Here is a 16319-nt window from a genome sequence, read left to right on the forward strand (position 1 = left end):
ACTAACCTCCTATTCACCCTTTCACTCCACCATCCTACTGCACCACTCCCATGTCCAACCCTATCTCCTTAAGACTCGCCGCTGCCCACGGAGCTCTCCTACCAATCCCAATCACTCCCTCTCTCTCTTTCTTTCTATCTAATCCAAAATCAATCTAGTCAAAGGTGACAAATATACAATAATTCATACATGTATATTTATATAAATTATAAATATGTGTGTCTATATGGGAAAAACATGGTTTGCATGTTAGCCATAAGGAGTAGAATGAGGAATAGCATTAGATATAAATGTTGAGGTTGATGACAGCGAAGCAAATAAGAAGCCCCCCACACTCTATTGTTGTTATAATTCCAAAAGAGAAGACAGCTCTTTTCACCCAGTGTCGTGGGAGCCACCCCTTCCTTCTCCTTCTTACTATTTTTCCTTCATCTCTTCCTCTTTCCTCTTTCCTCTGTTTGTGCTTCTACCCTCCCTCTCTAATGATCATACCTTCTCCCTTGCCTGTGCTTGTACCATTATCGAGGCGTTGTTCTTCTTTGATAGAAATATATACTCATATATAGTGATCAAGAAATTAACAAGCAGAGGGAGCACAGTTGCTGTATACTACTGCTACTACCTCACTATACACCATTTCTTGCTCTGCTCTGCTCTGCTCTGTTCTGTTCTGTTCTGTTCTGGTTGGTTCTTGGCTAATGGCGGGTCATCATCAGCGGCAGGTTCAGTTGGGTGGTGGCGGTGCTGACACGACTTTCACTAAGATCTTTGTTGGCGGGCTTGCTTGGGAGACTCAGCGTGACACCATGCGTCGCTATTTTGAGCAGTTTGGCGAGATCCTTGAGGCCGTTGTCATCACTGATAAGCACAGTGGCCGTTCCAAGGGCTATGGCTTTGTATGCTCCTTACTACTACGTAGACATGCGACCATTCAATCCTTTTGTGTTTCTTTAGCTTTTCTTTCAATGTTTATGTTGTTTTTTTTTCCCTTAATTTTTGCATTGCATTGCATTGCATTGATCTCTAGGTGACGTTTAAGGACCCGGACTCGGCTATGAGGGCTTGCCAGGACCCTACACCGGTGATCGATGGAAGGCGAGCTAACTGCAACCTCGCCGCACTCGGTGCTGCTTCTCACCGACCTCGGGCACCAAACCCTCATTATGGTACCTTTTTTTTTCTCCAAAAAGCTTGTATATTCATGTCTGAATTATTAATATAGTAGCTTGCTTGCTTAACTAAAAGAGTTGTGGTTACAGCAGGACGTTTCCGACCTGCATTTGTTCCAGCTGCAACATCCTCTCCTTATTATGGATCTTCTTCAACCACCTCGTCTGCGTTTTATCATCAGCCTGCTCAATATGCAATTCCATATTCTGTCTACGGGTAATTCATTCTCTTCTTCTCTGGGTAATTAAGCTGCATGTAAGGAAGGTGATGATGAAGAAATTAAATTAACCAATCCCCAAACTCCGAACTCTATGTTTAGGTACTCTTCTGGAGGGTATTCACAGGAGGGTGTGTATCCAATGGTGAGCAGTCTCTGTCACTACATTAATGTTAAGTTTAGTACATCAAAATGGTTGAAGCTTACAAACAAATGACTCTGACGTTGCAGGGGTATTACGGAGTGTACAGCAACCAGCAGCAGCAGCAGCACCACCACCACCACCACCAGCAGCAGGTCCAGCACCATTACCAGTTCTCTCCATACTACAGTGCTGGATCAGGGCTTTATCAGAACATGTACTCTTACTACCCCCAGTACACTCAGACTGGCCAGGTTCAGTCTGGTTTCACTCTGCATTATCCTCAAGTGCTGCAATACCCGTATGGTCAGCAGCATTATGCCTCTGGCGCACTCCCTTTACCTGTGTCCATTGCCACAGCCACTGCTGGTTAGCATCGTTCCTTTTCTCAATGAATTGCCATCGATTTCATTTAATGATCAGATACCATGTTCTGTTTGGCAGGAGTTAACCCTGTGGCAATCGTGGGGCCGAGCTCTTCCCAGCAGCCACCCGGAGCCACTGCTGCCGAACCGAAATCATCAGCTTAAGCTAGAAACAATATTATTTACATTTAGTTCTTTCATTCATGCATTTCTGATACCATTCACTAACACTGATAATTAGTGCACTGACATCAAGGGAAGAATGAAGGAGATATTGAGATCCATTCTTCTCTCACCATCTCATTCATCAACTGATCCATTGTACAAGCATTGTGCAGGGGTGGGGATCCCCTGTTTGCTTGGCTAACTCTCATGTTTTTCTTCTTCATTATAGCCATTGCATTGCCATTACTGATCCTGGTTATTGCTTTGCTATATTTGAGGCATAATACCATGACAGGTATCTTCTCAGCAAGGAGGACCAAGTTTTTTTATATACATTTATATGAAAAAAAAAATTCATAGGCAATGTTGTTGACCAGAGAGGCAGGACGGCAAAGTTTATCAATTGCATCCAGCCTGTTGACACTTTTTTATCAACTCATGGACTTTGGTTTCCATTAATTGTTACAATGGTGCCTGGTTCTTCTTTGAGAGACCACAGGGATGGCTCTACTCATTCATTGCATTGAAGCTTTTTAATAATTTCCCTTTTTCTTTTTGTTACTTCATTATTATTCAAGCTTGTACTTACTAACATTTGTAATGTAGAATTTTATTTTTAGTTAATGACATTCATGCATTAAATCTCTATGTACATATATATATCTATCAAACTGTTGTTGCTTTCTTTCTGCATCTGTCAGCTGGCCTCTCTCTCTCTCTCTCTGTGTGTGTCTTTTCTGCTGATTTTCTTTGAATTGTTGGAATCCAATGAGAGGAATGCCATGAGCGTGGGGGTTTGGGAAGTGGAATCCCAAGTTTGCTTTAGTGGGCTGCAATGAGAGCTCCAACTGGGTGATGGTGTGCTCACGGAGCCTTTTTCTTCTTTGTTTTAATAGATGTATAGCCTTTTGGCATGCACCAAATCAGAAAGCTGTGCCATGTGATAGAACGTGCCTTGGCCTGGATTGGTTTGTTTTGGATTGTCTTAGATTACCTGCTCTTAGACTGTCAGGTTGACTGCAATTTTTCTTTTCTTCCTTTATGAATACCATATGAAATTTAATATAGCAGAGTATTAAATTATAAATGTACCAAACCAAAGGCCAAGACTATTGAAGAACATCAAAAGATCAAACTGACATTTGACAACACATATACACACATGTAAACTTGCTCAGAGGTGGAGAAGGCACCTAAGTGATTTCCCCTGCTGCAGTAGCCTGAAAGCTTCATTGATCTTCTCAAATGGGAGCTTATGTGTTATGAAGCCATCCAAATTGAGCTTATAAGTTGCATCCTGTGAACCATTCACCATGAATATAATCAACATACGCAGTGTGCAGTGTGCAGTGTGCATGAAACAAATGAAATTACTGAAGTGATAATACATACCCCCTTCATATACTTTTCGACGAATTCCGGCAGATGTGATTTCCCTTTGAAGTCTCCGAAGACGCAACCAACCATCCTTCGGCCATCAAAGAGCTCCATTGGATGCAGAGGGAGCAGTCTTGGAGTTGGATGAATTCCCAGAATCACTGTGAGCCCCCATCCCTGCAAATGCATGCAATCATAAAAATCATTGTTGATTTATCAATAATAAAACTTTCTTTTTAAATTATTTTTCCCTTAAATCAGATCAATCTCAAGTAACATCAAACTTAAAACAATCAATTTGATTTGGACTCTATTAGTTATTCATTCCCCCAAAACTGTATGTATGAAATTGACATCACCAAGATATTTTTTCCCCATTCCTTCTCACAATATAATAATATATAGTGACAGTTTATATCATGACTTTAACAATTATTTTTCATAATCTTTTGGTATTTTAATCTAATGGTGTATAACATGCCAGTGATGGAAGGGAATTAATAAAAGTGAAGGAACAACATACATCATGAGTGGAAGTAAAAGCTTCACGTAGAACGTCTAGATTGCCAGCACATTCGAAGCTGAAGTCCACGCCACCTTTTGTCATCTCTTTAATCGCCTGCTTGACCAAATTAATTAACTTATATATATTTATTTATTTCATGACAGCCAAAAATTTCAGAAAACAGGGTCACTATTTCTAATTTTTATTTTTCTTCTCTTGATTTCATAATTTTCATTTGTTTAAAGTTATGATTTGACGTGACTTTTATAACTATAAAGAGTGAATATTTATATTCAAGTACCTCATTAATAGGATTTTTACAATTTGCAGGGTTGATGAAGTCTGTCACGCCCATCTCTCTCCCTGGACAACCATAAATAAATAAATAAATAAATATTAGTGAAAGATTTAACACACAGTCACACACACACACACACACACACACACACACACACACATATATATATATATATGTTGAGGCTTTCACCTTTTATCATTTTATCTGGATTAATATCAACTCCAATTATTTGAGAAGCTCCTCTTAGCCTTGCCCCTTCTGCAACCTATGTATATTGTAAAACATTTTTGGTGTTAGATCTATTCAAACTATAAAAATTAGCATTTCATAAAAAAAATTTTAAATAAAATTAATCACTTACTGCAAGACCTACAGCCCCCAAACCGAAAATTGCCACCTTTGAGCCCTCATGAACATTTGCAGTATTCCAAACAGCTCCCACCCCTGCATTTTATGTATATAATTCTTGATAAATAAATTTAATTTAAATAAATATATGATTAAAATATGCATGCCAAAGCTAAAGTGGAAAATATAAAACATGAACTAATTTAGTTTAAACATGTGTAATATGAAAAACATTATAAAACTACGGTAAAATATGCAGAAATAATAATAAATAAGCATGAATGATATTGACACACAACTAATAAATTTAAAGATGTGATACCTGTATTATCAACAAATTAACCAAATCAATTTCATATCAACGCTTGATTGGAAAATGATTGAAAAAAAACTACTATCTTAATTAATATATGATTGATTAATTCAAATTAATGACTCAACTTATGTAAATATTATTTACGGTTTCATTAATAAAATCACGATTTATAATATATATATATATATATGAGGGCGGATCTTTTATAGACGTTCATAAGATATTATTCTATGAATGTTTATTTAAACCATTGGATCTCAATTTAACAGTTTGTTGATTATGAATAAATAGTAATTAATGTGCTTTAAATACTGTACTTATACAGTAACTAAACAAATCATAATTATTGAATCTTATTCCTACTAGTACTTGTAGTATAAAAGTAAAAAAAATATATAGTAACTAAATAAATCATAATTATTGAATCTTATTTTGGTTTTTAATAAACATGGTTTATCCACTTTTCCAAAAATTGAATCTTATTCCTACTAGTACCTGCAGTGTAAAAGTAAAAAGAAAAACACACTTTGTTACCAAATCCCTTTTCTATATATATATAAATATCATTCACGGTTTTGATGGGCATGCTCTGTTTTCAATATATGTACAAACATGTAAAGCAGATGACGGACGGTTCATGTATGAAATATTTTATTTCATTTGAAGTGGTCCAACTTATGCTAACAAGTATTGCATGTCGTAATGCTACAGTTAACATCTTTTCCACGCTACCTTTCAAATCCTTGAAATGAATCCGGGCAAGTTGACTTTAGATATGATAGCGTCACGGAAATATTTTATTACTAGAATTAATGAAGTTGTAGGCAAATATCTGCAGGTAGTGATAGGAGATGACTTCTAGATAACTTGTATTTTCAAATATCATCTTAGACTCAAAGCAATTTATGTATCCATCTTCTCCATAAGATTTTTCAGAATCATATATATATATATAAAAACATGTTCACATCTAGTGATCTACTGTGCAGAAAAAGAAAAACAAAAACAAAAACAAAAAAAAGAAAAGGAAAAAGAAAAAGAAATGTACAAATAGCAACTGCTAATTAGTCATTAGTCTAATCTGATGCAAACTTCCCAACCCCCAATGTTGATAATAATCAAAATAATCCTTACTATTTTTTATAATCATTAATCAATTCAAAGCTAAAAGGCAAAAAGTACCAGTGGAGATGCAGCAACTAAGGAGACACATCTTATGGAGCGGAGCGGCCGGTTGGATGCGCACGGCGCACGCAGAGTCCACAACGGTATACTCAGCAAAGCTGGACACGTTCAGGAAGTGATACACCGGGCGCCGCTCCTCCCCATCCTTGCTCGCCATCCAAAACCGAGGCTGCCCATCCGCATCCATCACGCGTTTCATTGGGTTCACCCGAAACTTAGTGCACAAGTTCGTCTGCTCGCACTTACAATATGCGCATCCCCCACACTCTCCATTAAAGATTGGCACAACATGATCTCCAGTCTTCAGGTCCTCCACTCCCTCCCCCACACTCTCCACAATCCTATATATATATATATATGTTCATCAAGAAGTACAAATTTTACACTATGTGTTTGATATGTCTGTGTGTGTATATATATTATATACCCGCTGGCTTCATGGCCGAGGATGCGTGGGAATGCGCGCTGAGCCTCGTTATGACCGAGCCAAGCGCTGAGATCGGTGTGGCAGATGGAGGTGAAAAGGATCTTGATCCGAACCTCCATCTTCTGTGGAGGGTCCACTTGCACCTCTTCTATGACAAATGGTTCTCCAGGCCCCCAAACAACAGCAGCTTCACATGGATGTAAAACAAGTGATCAGAGAAATGAAAATATTAATTGGGTGAGATAATTAGTACCTGTGCTGATGCTCACCTTTGCAAGTGATGATCTTGCCTGTTGTATCACTGGCATGGAAACCATTAGAGTAGCCATTGTTGCTACCCTGGAAGCCATTAACAGTAGACATCCTTCTCTATCTCTCTCTTTCTGTGTATGTCGGTCTGGTTTGTGTGCTTGTATTTATGGAAAGAAGAATCATTTTGTGGTACTTATAGACATAGTGGCAGTTAAGGCTGGTCTAATTTTGAACCGTAGAACATTGTTCACTCATGTGGATTATTAATGAGCCATGTGGCCAACTTGTAAATGGGTTCAGTAAATAGGCGCGTTATCGGATGAGTTGCCGCCCGGCCAGCTTGACTGGAATATTATGCCGACTCTTTGAAGACATCAGAAATGAATGGGTGATAAGTCTCATCAAACGTTATTAAGAAAGGGAAACAAAATGACCCTTTTCTAGACATTGTATCTGGTAAATGCCTATGACGAAGAAGGAAAAGTATTGAATCTTTGTTTTGTATTTCTCATTAAATAATGCACAAGTTTGGCTCTGCATGGGACAAATGGCCCTGCTGCACATGTCTAGCTCCCTTTATTTTATATTGATGTGACTTTTATTAAATTATTATTTGCTATTGTTTAGCATTTTGTCTCTGTTTAACGGGAGAAAAATTTGAACCCAATGTTTTATTTTTATGGGTCAAACAATCTAAATATTTTAAGGAAACCCGAGATTTGGGAATAACATTAATATATAAGAAATATATAGAGTTTACATGCGGTAAGTTTAAATTTGATGTTCATCGCTTTTGTACTCAATGTATAGAGTTTTATACACAAAAGTAATAATTAATAAATCTCTTAATAAAATAAGATATAGATTAAAAAATTTTAGTAAATGAAACTTTTTGCACAAAAGCATGATTCATGTTTTTTCCTTTTTCTTTTTTGAAAAAACATAGATAACCCATATATATTAGGATAAAGGAGAGCATGATTCATGATATTCTATGACAATTACTTTATAAAAAAGATGACAGTCACTATTATTTTTTTTTATTTTTTATTTTTAAAAGGTGGATAAACCACTACCATTAAATAAAAGGAACAAACTACAACAGATTAGCCAAACCCTCCGAGGAGAGACACAAACCAAACAACAACATCAGTCCACAAGAAGTGGTTAAAACAAAGGAAACAGAAAGCAAAAACAACCGAACAGCGGCACCACAAAGCCGCCCACACGCCCCAGCGACATCCTGTAACTAGCCCATGCGCTGCTCCTGAGACCCACCAGAAGGAAGAACACCTTCTGACTCCTCAACACGCGGACCTAAAATGTCAAGGCTCCGACGAATAGTAGAAATGGAATCTTTCAATTTGACTCTGGATCCCTCTCCAACTGAAGAGAACCAAGACAACAGCAAATGAGCAATTTTAATAATGAGAGCATGAGCAGACAAACAATGCGCATTAAAGATGCAATCATTCCTAGACAGCCAAATTTTCCAAATAATCGCTTTCACCACTAAATCTCCCAAGATCCTATAAGCAGGTCGAACAAGCGACCTCCAATTACCCCAAACTGAGGTCATGGACAATGGTAGATTCGGCAATTTAAGCAGATGGACAAAATAACCCCACACCTGTCTGGCAAAAGAACACTGCAAGAACAAGTGGTCCACCGACTCAACCTCCGCATGACAATGCACACAGGTAGTGGTAGGTAGACGATTGCAACCTCTCTTAGCGAGGTTCTCGAGAGTGAGGATTTTATTATTCCAAGCTAACCAGTTGAAAATAGTGACTTTTTTCGGACAAAGGTTACGCCAAAAGAACCCCGCCACCGGACATCGTAAACCCCCGTCGATAAGGAAGTTGTAAAAAAATTTGACCGAGAAAAGTCCATTTCCAGTCACTATTAAGTTCTTGTGACCCTTTTTTTTTTTTTACATATTGTTTTTTTAGCTGATTTTTTAAATAAAAATTGTAATTTATTTATATTTTAAATATACATAGGACATTAACGTCCCAGATATTAAAATGCATAAGAGAGAAAATAAATGAAAGAGAAAGAGAGAGTTATAGTCATAACACTAACCTCAACAGTGACTGTTCGGGTGTATTTGTTCTCTAAACAAGTAGTTGAATTACGTTTTAATTTTTAATAATACGTCAAAATACTGTACATCCTATTTTTCACTCTACTACTATTTACAAGCAGAGTAATCTAAATGAAAATTATTTCATAACATGATGCAATCTGTTGGATTTCTATTTAATAGTTGAGGTTTATTATTCCTAAAATTTGAATGTACAAACTTGTGTAGATGACATGCCCTCTAATGTGTATATGTATCTACCGACAGAGAGAGACAAAGAGTGCCCATGTCCAAGTAAAATATATATAATATAAGCAGGAAACCCCAAAATTGAAGATGGGAACAACATTTAAAAGGCTTTGGCTTTCACTATCAATATTCTCTCAATTTTTCCACGCTCTCATGAAAAAATCCTTTGGAATATGTTAATACTTTATATGACTTTTCTTATTTTTGTAATGGTGATTAGTTGAGATTGATTAAAGTAGTAATTAATAAACCTCTGAATAAAGTAATATACAATTAAAAATATTCGTAAGAGATAATTCAAACATGTTACACAAAATATAATTTATGGTTACTTTTGTCAAAAAGTAATTCATGTTTTGAGATGACAATTATATTGCGAAAAAAATTATCGGTGATTATTTATCTATTTTAAGTGCATATCTGTTCAAACTTTTTTTTTTCTCTTATGTGAGTTTTTATAATTATTATTCTTTTCAGTATTAAAAATAATAATTATTTATATTTATCAATATATATATGACATATCCAAATATAAGTAATATGTAAGACAATTTTTTATTTAAATAATATGCATGAATCATTATTTATTTAATTGAGTAAATATTTATGTAGCACAGTAATTAGATAGTGTAGGTGCATAAAATATATAACAAATAAGAGCACAAATAATAAAATTATGATTTACCTACTTTATTTTAAAAAATAAGAGCTCATATTATATATATATATATATATATATATATATATATATAAGAAAAAAGTATCATAAAAAAAACCCCAAAACTTAGGATAGGAACAACATTTCATTGGACTCTGGCTTTCACAATGGATAGCCACCTTTCATCATTTTCACACTCGTGGCAAAAGAAAAAAAAAACCTTTTTTTGAATATGTTGATACAATATATGACTTTTCTTATTTTGTCTTTTGGATTACATCAACTTAACGGAAAATGATAATTAATAAATTTCTTAATAAAAGAACAACAACTAAAGAAAAAGATTTATACGAAAACATTGAAACTTGATGTGCAAAAGCATGACTTGTGTTTTTGCATGACAATTATATTGTGGAAAGATATGATGGCCATTATTAATTTCTTGTTGTACCCTTTGACTTAGTCAACAAAAAAACAGTAAAAAAAATTAATTTTGTGAGAATTGAAGTGCTTCAAAAATACTAGCATGGATTAACTTATTCCATCATGATCAATATTATAGCGTTACTAACGTTTTGATATTAAAAACACTTTTTAACATATTAAAATTATCCAAAAATATTATGCTTAAATATGCGTAATAAAATTGCATGATATACTCTCAGTCTCCAACCTAGTGAATTGTTATTATTATTTTGCTTTTCGCAATTGTTTTTAGCATATTTTGTAGTTTATTATTATTATTATTATTATTAAAAAAGTTGCATAATGTCTCTTAAATTTTTATTTGGGGTTTCTTCATGTTCATTATATGTAATTACATCTATGTTTTAATTTTTTTTTTAAATGCTACCACAATTGATTGTTCAGTTAAATTTACATCAACATGCTGATGCTTCATAAAATACTTTAATACAATGGATGCTTTCCTCTTTTTTTTTTGGAATATATGAATAAACCATCATTCAATTATTAAAACACTTATAAAATGTTGATGCACTATGAAGTTACAAAATGTAGGATTTTAGATTGGCTTAAAAATATCTCTCTATATATGTGTGTATTAGAAATTAAATTTTGTTTCAAAAAAAAAAATTAATAAAAATAAAATAAATATTGCTTTCACTTCTATAATATATGGATCAAATATTCAATCTGATGAATTATCCATATTTAATAAAAAATAAATAATTTTTTACCTTGCAAGAGGAATTTAGTAGAGTAATAATTATAATAGTTTTTACTAAAATAAATATTTTTATAATTTAACTTATTAATTAATTTTTTGAAGTTATAGTAATAACATCCTAAACAAACTCCATTTAAGAACGGAGGGAATACTAAATTAAAACTGGATACAAATTCAACAAATAAAAGAATAATCAAATTCACTATGCACCTTTCTCATCAACAAGGTCATTGTCACCAGCCCTACTTGAAAGAAACAAAAATTCCTCTTGATTTCACTGAGGCCCACCTTTCATTTATTTTATATTTATAATTATTTAATGTAGCTACATCAAATGAATTGAATATAAACCCTACTATTAATCTATGTTTTTTTTTAGAAAAAAAAATGGATTAGGCCAAGATACAAGAAATTTGAAGGCCAGAATAACTCAGTGGAGTTGACCAGTCGAGCAGCTTCATCGTTGTCGGAGATAACATATATTCTTTTATTATTTTATTTCAATTATATATTAAAACTAATTAATTTATATTAAATATTTTATTTTATTTTATTTTTTTGATAAAATTGACAAAAATAAAATAAAAAATAAATAAGTACAGAAATACATTATTATTAAATAATTTATTAATTAACTATTGTGAGAATAACTTTTATATGAAGTTTGAAGAGTAATAAGTGGAAAACAAACTTGGTCATTGAACATTTACTTCATATATATAATTATCTAATTATTAAATTTAATTATAAATAATATCAATTTAAATAATAGATCATAAAATGTTATAATTAATTAAATAAAATCTTGGTTTTGCCTACCTTTGATAAAGTTGTGAAAACGATATTAGATATTACAAATAATTGATGAAATTTGGAGGAACAATGCTCACAAATTCATTATTATGATTTATCATTTCATTGTAAGACTTAATTAAATAAATTAATAAAAAATTAATTATTATTAAAAAAAATATTAACCATTAATTAACTATCAATTGAATTAAAAAAAAAAAATCAAATTTAAACTCCAACTCGCTATACACAATGAATCTTCTATAAAATTTATAGACTACTCTAAAAAAAATTAATAATCACTTATCATAACTTATACATCTTCGTATTTATTTATCTTTAATATTCCAAAACAAACATAACATCATACAATTAAATCATTGCTTTTCCATTTACCCTTTTTTGCAACTCAATATTCTACATGACAGCACAAGAAAGCACCAACTAAAACCAGTTAAATTTAACTTAAAATATACACGATTCCCATCATACGATCATACTATTACTATCTAGTATCCAGTATCTACCAAACCTGTCACTGAACCTGAACATCAATGACTTTCTTATCACCCTTATTAATCTTTGGAACAGTGACCAGCAGCACACCATTCCTCAACTCCGCCTTCACATTCTCCTTCTCGCACTCGTCCGGCAGCAGCAACCGCATGTCATACGAGCTTCTGCTCCTCCACCATGACTCTGCTTCCCCCTCTCCCTCCTTATGCTGCCCAGTGATCACCAGCACCTTGTCCTCCACCGACACCTTCACCTCCTCTTTGGATAACCCCGGCATGTCAAACCTCATTTTCACCTCCGTCTCATCCTCCGTCACGTCCCACGGCGTCCGTATCTCACCGGCCCCGCTCATCCCTATTGACCCGGGGAACGTCACGACGTCCTCGAACAACCGGTCCATCGTGTCCAGCATCCGTCTCATCGTCTTCATTGGTGACATTGGATCTACCAAACCTTCCATTTTAGATCTTTGCATCAGTATATATATATATATATAAGTTTAAGAATTTGATTTGACTACTTACCGAAAGGGGAGATGTCTAAGGTTGAGGGGCGTGGTCGGCGTTCCGGAGCAGTGCCTTTCTGTTTGGTGGTGCCTTTGTTCACCTCAACGTTGAGGGAGTGGCTCTCCTCCTTGTTCTCCGCCATTGCGGTGACTCTGATTAGGCCTTTGTTGGTTTTGTAGGATGTCTTAAAGGAGATGCTGTTGGGTTTCTTGGTTTGAGAAGCAAACAAAGTGCGGCTGGTGATGGGAAGGGGAGGAGAACAGAGAAAGGTGGCAGCACTAGTAGCCATAATGTTGGAACTTGGAACTAGCTTGGAACTTCTTTAGAACTTAATTGGTAACGCTAGAAGATGTTTGAGAAACAGGATGGGAGATGTTGTTTATATATATAGCATAAACAGAAGAGAGGAGAGTGATCGGGAAGCAGCTCTTAATTTGGTGCCTGCGAGAACGTTCTGGACGATGCGCGGGCGCGAGTGAAAAGAGTCGACACGTGGATGCAAAAATAGCCGTGTCCAGTGCCTTCCTCTTGTTTCAAGAAACAACCAGATTTTGAGCTTTGTTGTGCTTGAGGTGGGCCAGTAAACAGGCCATCCCAGCCCGAGCTTGAGTGTGCTGTGCATGCTCAGTGATCACTATGAAGATATTCCTTGATTTTTTTAATCAACATTATATATATATATATTGTTAAATGAGCTAGACAAGAGCTGAGATATTGTATTAAAATGAATTAACAAAGTTTACAAAACACCACCAATCAAAGAAGACAAAAATGAATACCATATAACGTTAACAGAACCCACCCTCTCAGTGACCTTTATTAGCCACCTAAGAAAGTAAGCAAGTCTATGCCTTTGTAGAATAAAGGAAAAGCAGGTGAATTTCTACTCTGTGAAGCTAATCTATCAGCAATCAGATTCCAATCTCTTTGGAATGACTTCAACATTTGCACAACCCACATTTAGCTTCAATTGCTTCAAAGTATTGATGTCCTACACAATTCTCTGCATAGTATTCCTTTTATCTTGATTGAAAACTTGAGCTACACCCAGTACTGGCTCATCGAAAGCAACTCCAGTTTTTAAATTCCAATCTTGCCCATTATTTTTTTTTTTTCAGCGTAACAATATCCGCCAGAGTTTCATATGTAAGTTTATTAGATAAATTCCTTGTACTCTCCACCAGTGTTGGTGTTTGCTTTCCCTTTCCTTTAGTAATGATTGTGGTTTATCTATCTTTTAAAAAAAATTTATTAGATAAATATTTATTATTCTCATGTCTAAAGTTAAAACTTTTTACAATTTTTTTTATAAAGTGGATAAACCATAGATATATGAAAAAAAATAAAGCAATAGAATATAAGCTAACAAATATAAATAAAATTGAGTGACAACTAGAAACAAACAAAATACAAATGGACAACGTCTACAAAAAATAAAACTTAGATTAAAACAGAAACAACACCATTAATAATGGTTTCAAAAAAATAAAACATGCACAAAATCAAAAGTATAACATTTTACAATTTTCAACTATATTTGGTTGCACCAAGAAAACAACGAATTCTCTTTATAGGTTTTTTTAAAACATATTATAATTGTTGATATATTTTTTTGTTATATTGTGATTGACCCATTGTTCAACTTCCCAGTAATACCTTCTGTAGGCCCAAAAGATTAGCAAGCTCAATCCCTGTTAATACTTTTGATGGTGTCTATGGTGTTGTGGAGGAGGATACCACCTCTGCTTAGATGTCTCTTACACGCCACTTTTTCTTCAAACCTATCTTCTGTCACTCCTTCACTTCTAGTAGATTTTGTGATGTTTCACTCGTGTCTACGTATGAATCATACTGTTTAGAGATGGTAAAACCAGAGTCTATTTGTGGTTTCCAACCTGATTCATCCAGAATATAGAGGTTTTTTTAGAGCAGGGCACGGGGAGATGCATGGCGGGAATTTTTGTATGGGGATGCGTGGCAGCGCAGTTTTGGTTTTAGTTTGCTCCGAAACGAGATGCCCCATCCTGATAAGTATTTATTTTTGTATTTTAATAGTTTAACTTAAAAAATCATCAATTTAAAATTTAACTTATTAATAGACATTAGATATTATAGAGGTCGATAAAAAAAATTTCTTCAAAATTTTCTAAATTTTAGTTGGTTGTTTATACCTTGCATTCATAATTATTCAATGTAAAAAAAATTGCTGGGACAAGCCGTGAAAAAACCACAGTAACAATAATGGTATTTAAAATACTACTATTTGAGAGGGCAGAATGAGGGAATGCTATAAATATGCCGGTGGTGGTAGAGGTTTGTTGGGCCCTATTGCCATTGCTAATTTTATTATATTTCACTGATGAGTATAATTTGCACTTAATATATAGACCTTCTTTAACTCATAATGAATTAAATTTGAATTATTTTGAACCAATTTTACTCATAATCTTATTGTTATTGCATTGTAGGAAAGAAAGAAAATGATTTGAAGGAAGAACATGTAAAAGGCACAAAATTGGAGGAAGAAGAGCAAAACAGAAAATCTAGCGCCTAGGCGCTAGCATGCAGCGCTTAGGCGCTACAACATCAAGAGGTGCAAAAAGAAAGTATAGCGCCTAGGCGCTATGCCTTTTGGCGCCTAGGCGCTACCCCGATTTTTTTATGTTATAAAAAGGGGCTAGGGGTTGAGACGAAAAGGGAGGAGAATTTCGGAGATCAAGAGATCGGGAGCGAAGTTTCGTGCGGATTCATTGCCGAGCTTTTAGTTTTTTTAGTTTTTTTCTTTGTTTATTTGATTATGAACCTTGTTAATATGTCAAACTTTGCAATCATTATGTTCTAAATATTTTTTCTAGGGCTACGATGTAGCCAGACTATGAAACCCTAGATTCATCTTTGTTTAATTTAATTGATGCTTGTTTCAAGACTATGTTGGATATTTTAATCTATGCTTAGTGCTTGTGATTGCTTGATCACCAATTGCATGATTATTAATTTGATTTGAGACCGAGAGGTGATAATTGAATTAGGTCTTGGTTGAAATATTGTACAATCATCATAAGATAGAGATATTTATGAGGTTGTATGCATCATTATAAATTTCTAGAGCTTAATGAGTTCCATAGGTTCACAGTTATCTCAGAGATGATGTTAACTTATCTAGTGGAATATGCTATTGATGCTTGAGAAAGATCAATATGTAATTTAGGGAAATTTGATGACAACATAAGAAACAAACATTGATTGATTGAATTAGATGATCTAGGTGGAATTAGTCTAGGTGAACTCGGAAACCCTAGAATCTCTTGACATTGAGTTCTCCTTATCTCTATCTCTCTCTCTCTAGTCCTTGAATTAGATTTTCTAAATTAAACTTCTTCAATTTCATTAATCAAGTAGAATCAGGGTTAGTAATTTTGGTAATTAATAAGCTCAATCCTCGTGGGAACGATACTCTCTTATCATTATATTACTTGTTTGCGATAGCGTATACTTGCGTTATATAAATCATAATCAACATTCACAATGTTAGTTTTTCGTGTATCGTGTTAGAGCT

General features: G+C 34.4%; 3 protein-coding genes across 5 annotated transcripts; 1 reads left to right on the forward strand and 2 right to left on the reverse strand.

The window, feature by feature from the left end:
- Window positions 1-342: 342 nt before the first annotated feature.
- Window positions 343-2705, forward strand: LOC120259177 (RNA-binding protein 24-like). 2 transcript variants are annotated; one of them, XM_039266732.1, is made up of 6 exons: window positions 343-896; window positions 1028-1166; window positions 1263-1386; window positions 1490-1532; window positions 1619-1898; window positions 1974-2705. In XM_039266732.1, exons 1-6 carry the CDS (start codon window positions 699-701, stop codon window positions 2057-2059), a joined length of 870 nt encoding a protein of 289 aa, XP_039122666.1. In that variant the 5' UTR covers window positions 343-698; the 3' UTR covers window positions 2060-2705. The 2 variants fall into 2 exon arrangements, with proteins under 2 accessions (XP_039122666.1, XP_039122665.1); XM_039266731.1 differs by having other exon boundaries at window positions 346-896; window positions 1260-1386; window positions 1974-2694.
- Window positions 2706-3111: 406 nt separating this feature from the next.
- On the reverse strand, window positions 3112-7333 carry LOC120259176 (alcohol dehydrogenase-like 4). Its single transcript, XM_039266730.1, has 9 exons — window positions 6785-7333; window positions 6516-6702; window positions 6086-6429; window positions 4601-4683; window positions 4429-4504; window positions 4243-4304; window positions 3960-4055; window positions 3452-3613; window positions 3112-3356 (listed from the first exon to the last, which is right to left on the reverse strand). The coding sequence occupies exons 1-9, from the start codon at window positions 6876-6878 to the stop codon at window positions 3234-3236; spliced, it is 1227 nt and encodes a 408-aa protein (XP_039122664.1). The 5' UTR covers window positions 6879-7333; the 3' UTR covers window positions 3112-3233.
- Window positions 7334-12044: 4711 nt separating this feature from the next.
- LOC120258254 (small heat shock protein, chloroplastic) lies at window positions 12045-13133 on the reverse strand. Of its 2 annotated transcripts, none has more exons than XM_039265609.1 (2): window positions 12782-13133; window positions 12045-12701 (listed from the first exon to the last, which is right to left on the reverse strand). In XM_039265609.1, exons 1-2 carry the CDS (start codon window positions 13050-13052, stop codon window positions 12277-12279), a joined length of 696 nt encoding a protein of 231 aa, XP_039121543.1. In that variant the 5' UTR covers window positions 13053-13133; the 3' UTR covers window positions 12045-12276. The 2 variants fall into 2 exon arrangements, with proteins under 2 accessions (XP_039121543.1, XP_039121542.1); XM_039265608.1 differs by having other exon boundaries at window positions 12109-12710; window positions 12782-13130.
- Window positions 13134-16319: the final 3186 nt, after the last annotated feature.

Source organism: Dioscorea cayenensis, chromosome 4 (genome assembly GCF_009730915.1).
Source record: "Dioscorea cayenensis subsp. rotundata cultivar TDr96_F1 chromosome 4, TDr96_F1_v2_PseudoChromosome.rev07_lg8_w22 25.fasta, whole genome shotgun sequence".
Taxonomy (NCBI): Eukaryota; Viridiplantae; Streptophyta; class Magnoliopsida; order Dioscoreales; family Dioscoreaceae; genus Dioscorea; species Dioscorea cayenensis.

Bases quoted from the DNA above. Each gene is read 5' to 3' on its own strand.
- LOC120259177 (XM_039266731.1), top strand. From the start codon at position 699: ATGGCGGGTCATCATCAGCGGCAGGTTCAGTTGGGTGGTGGCGGTGCT. The intron at 1,533-1,618 runs GTGAGCAGTCTC...CTGACGTTGCAG, and splicing joins AGGAGGGTGTGTATCCAATG to GGGTATTACGGAGTGTACAG. The intron at 1,899-1,973 runs GTTAGCATCGTT...TCTGTTTGGCAG, and splicing joins CATTGCCACAGCCACTGCTG to GAGTTAACCCTGTGGCAATC.
- LOC120259176 (XM_039266730.1), bottom strand. From the start codon at position 6,878: ATGTCTACTGTTAATGGCTTCCAGGGTAGCAACAATGGCTACTCTAAT. The intron at 6,430-6,515 runs GTATATAATATA...ATATATATATAG, and splicing joins CTCGGCCATGAAGCCAGCGG to GATTGTGGAGAGTGTGGGGG. The intron at 3,614-3,959 runs GTATGTTGTTCC...ATGCATTTGCAG, and splicing joins CTTTTACTTCCACTCATGAT to GGATGGGGGCTCACAGTGAT.
- LOC120258254 (XM_039265608.1), bottom strand. From the start codon at position 13,052: ATGGCTACTAGTGCTGCCACCTTTCTCTGTTCTCCTCCCCTTCCCATC. The intron at 12,711-12,781 runs GTAAGTAGTCAA...CTAAAATGGAAG, and splicing joins CTTAGACATCTCCCCTTTCG to GTTTGGTAGATCCAATGTCA.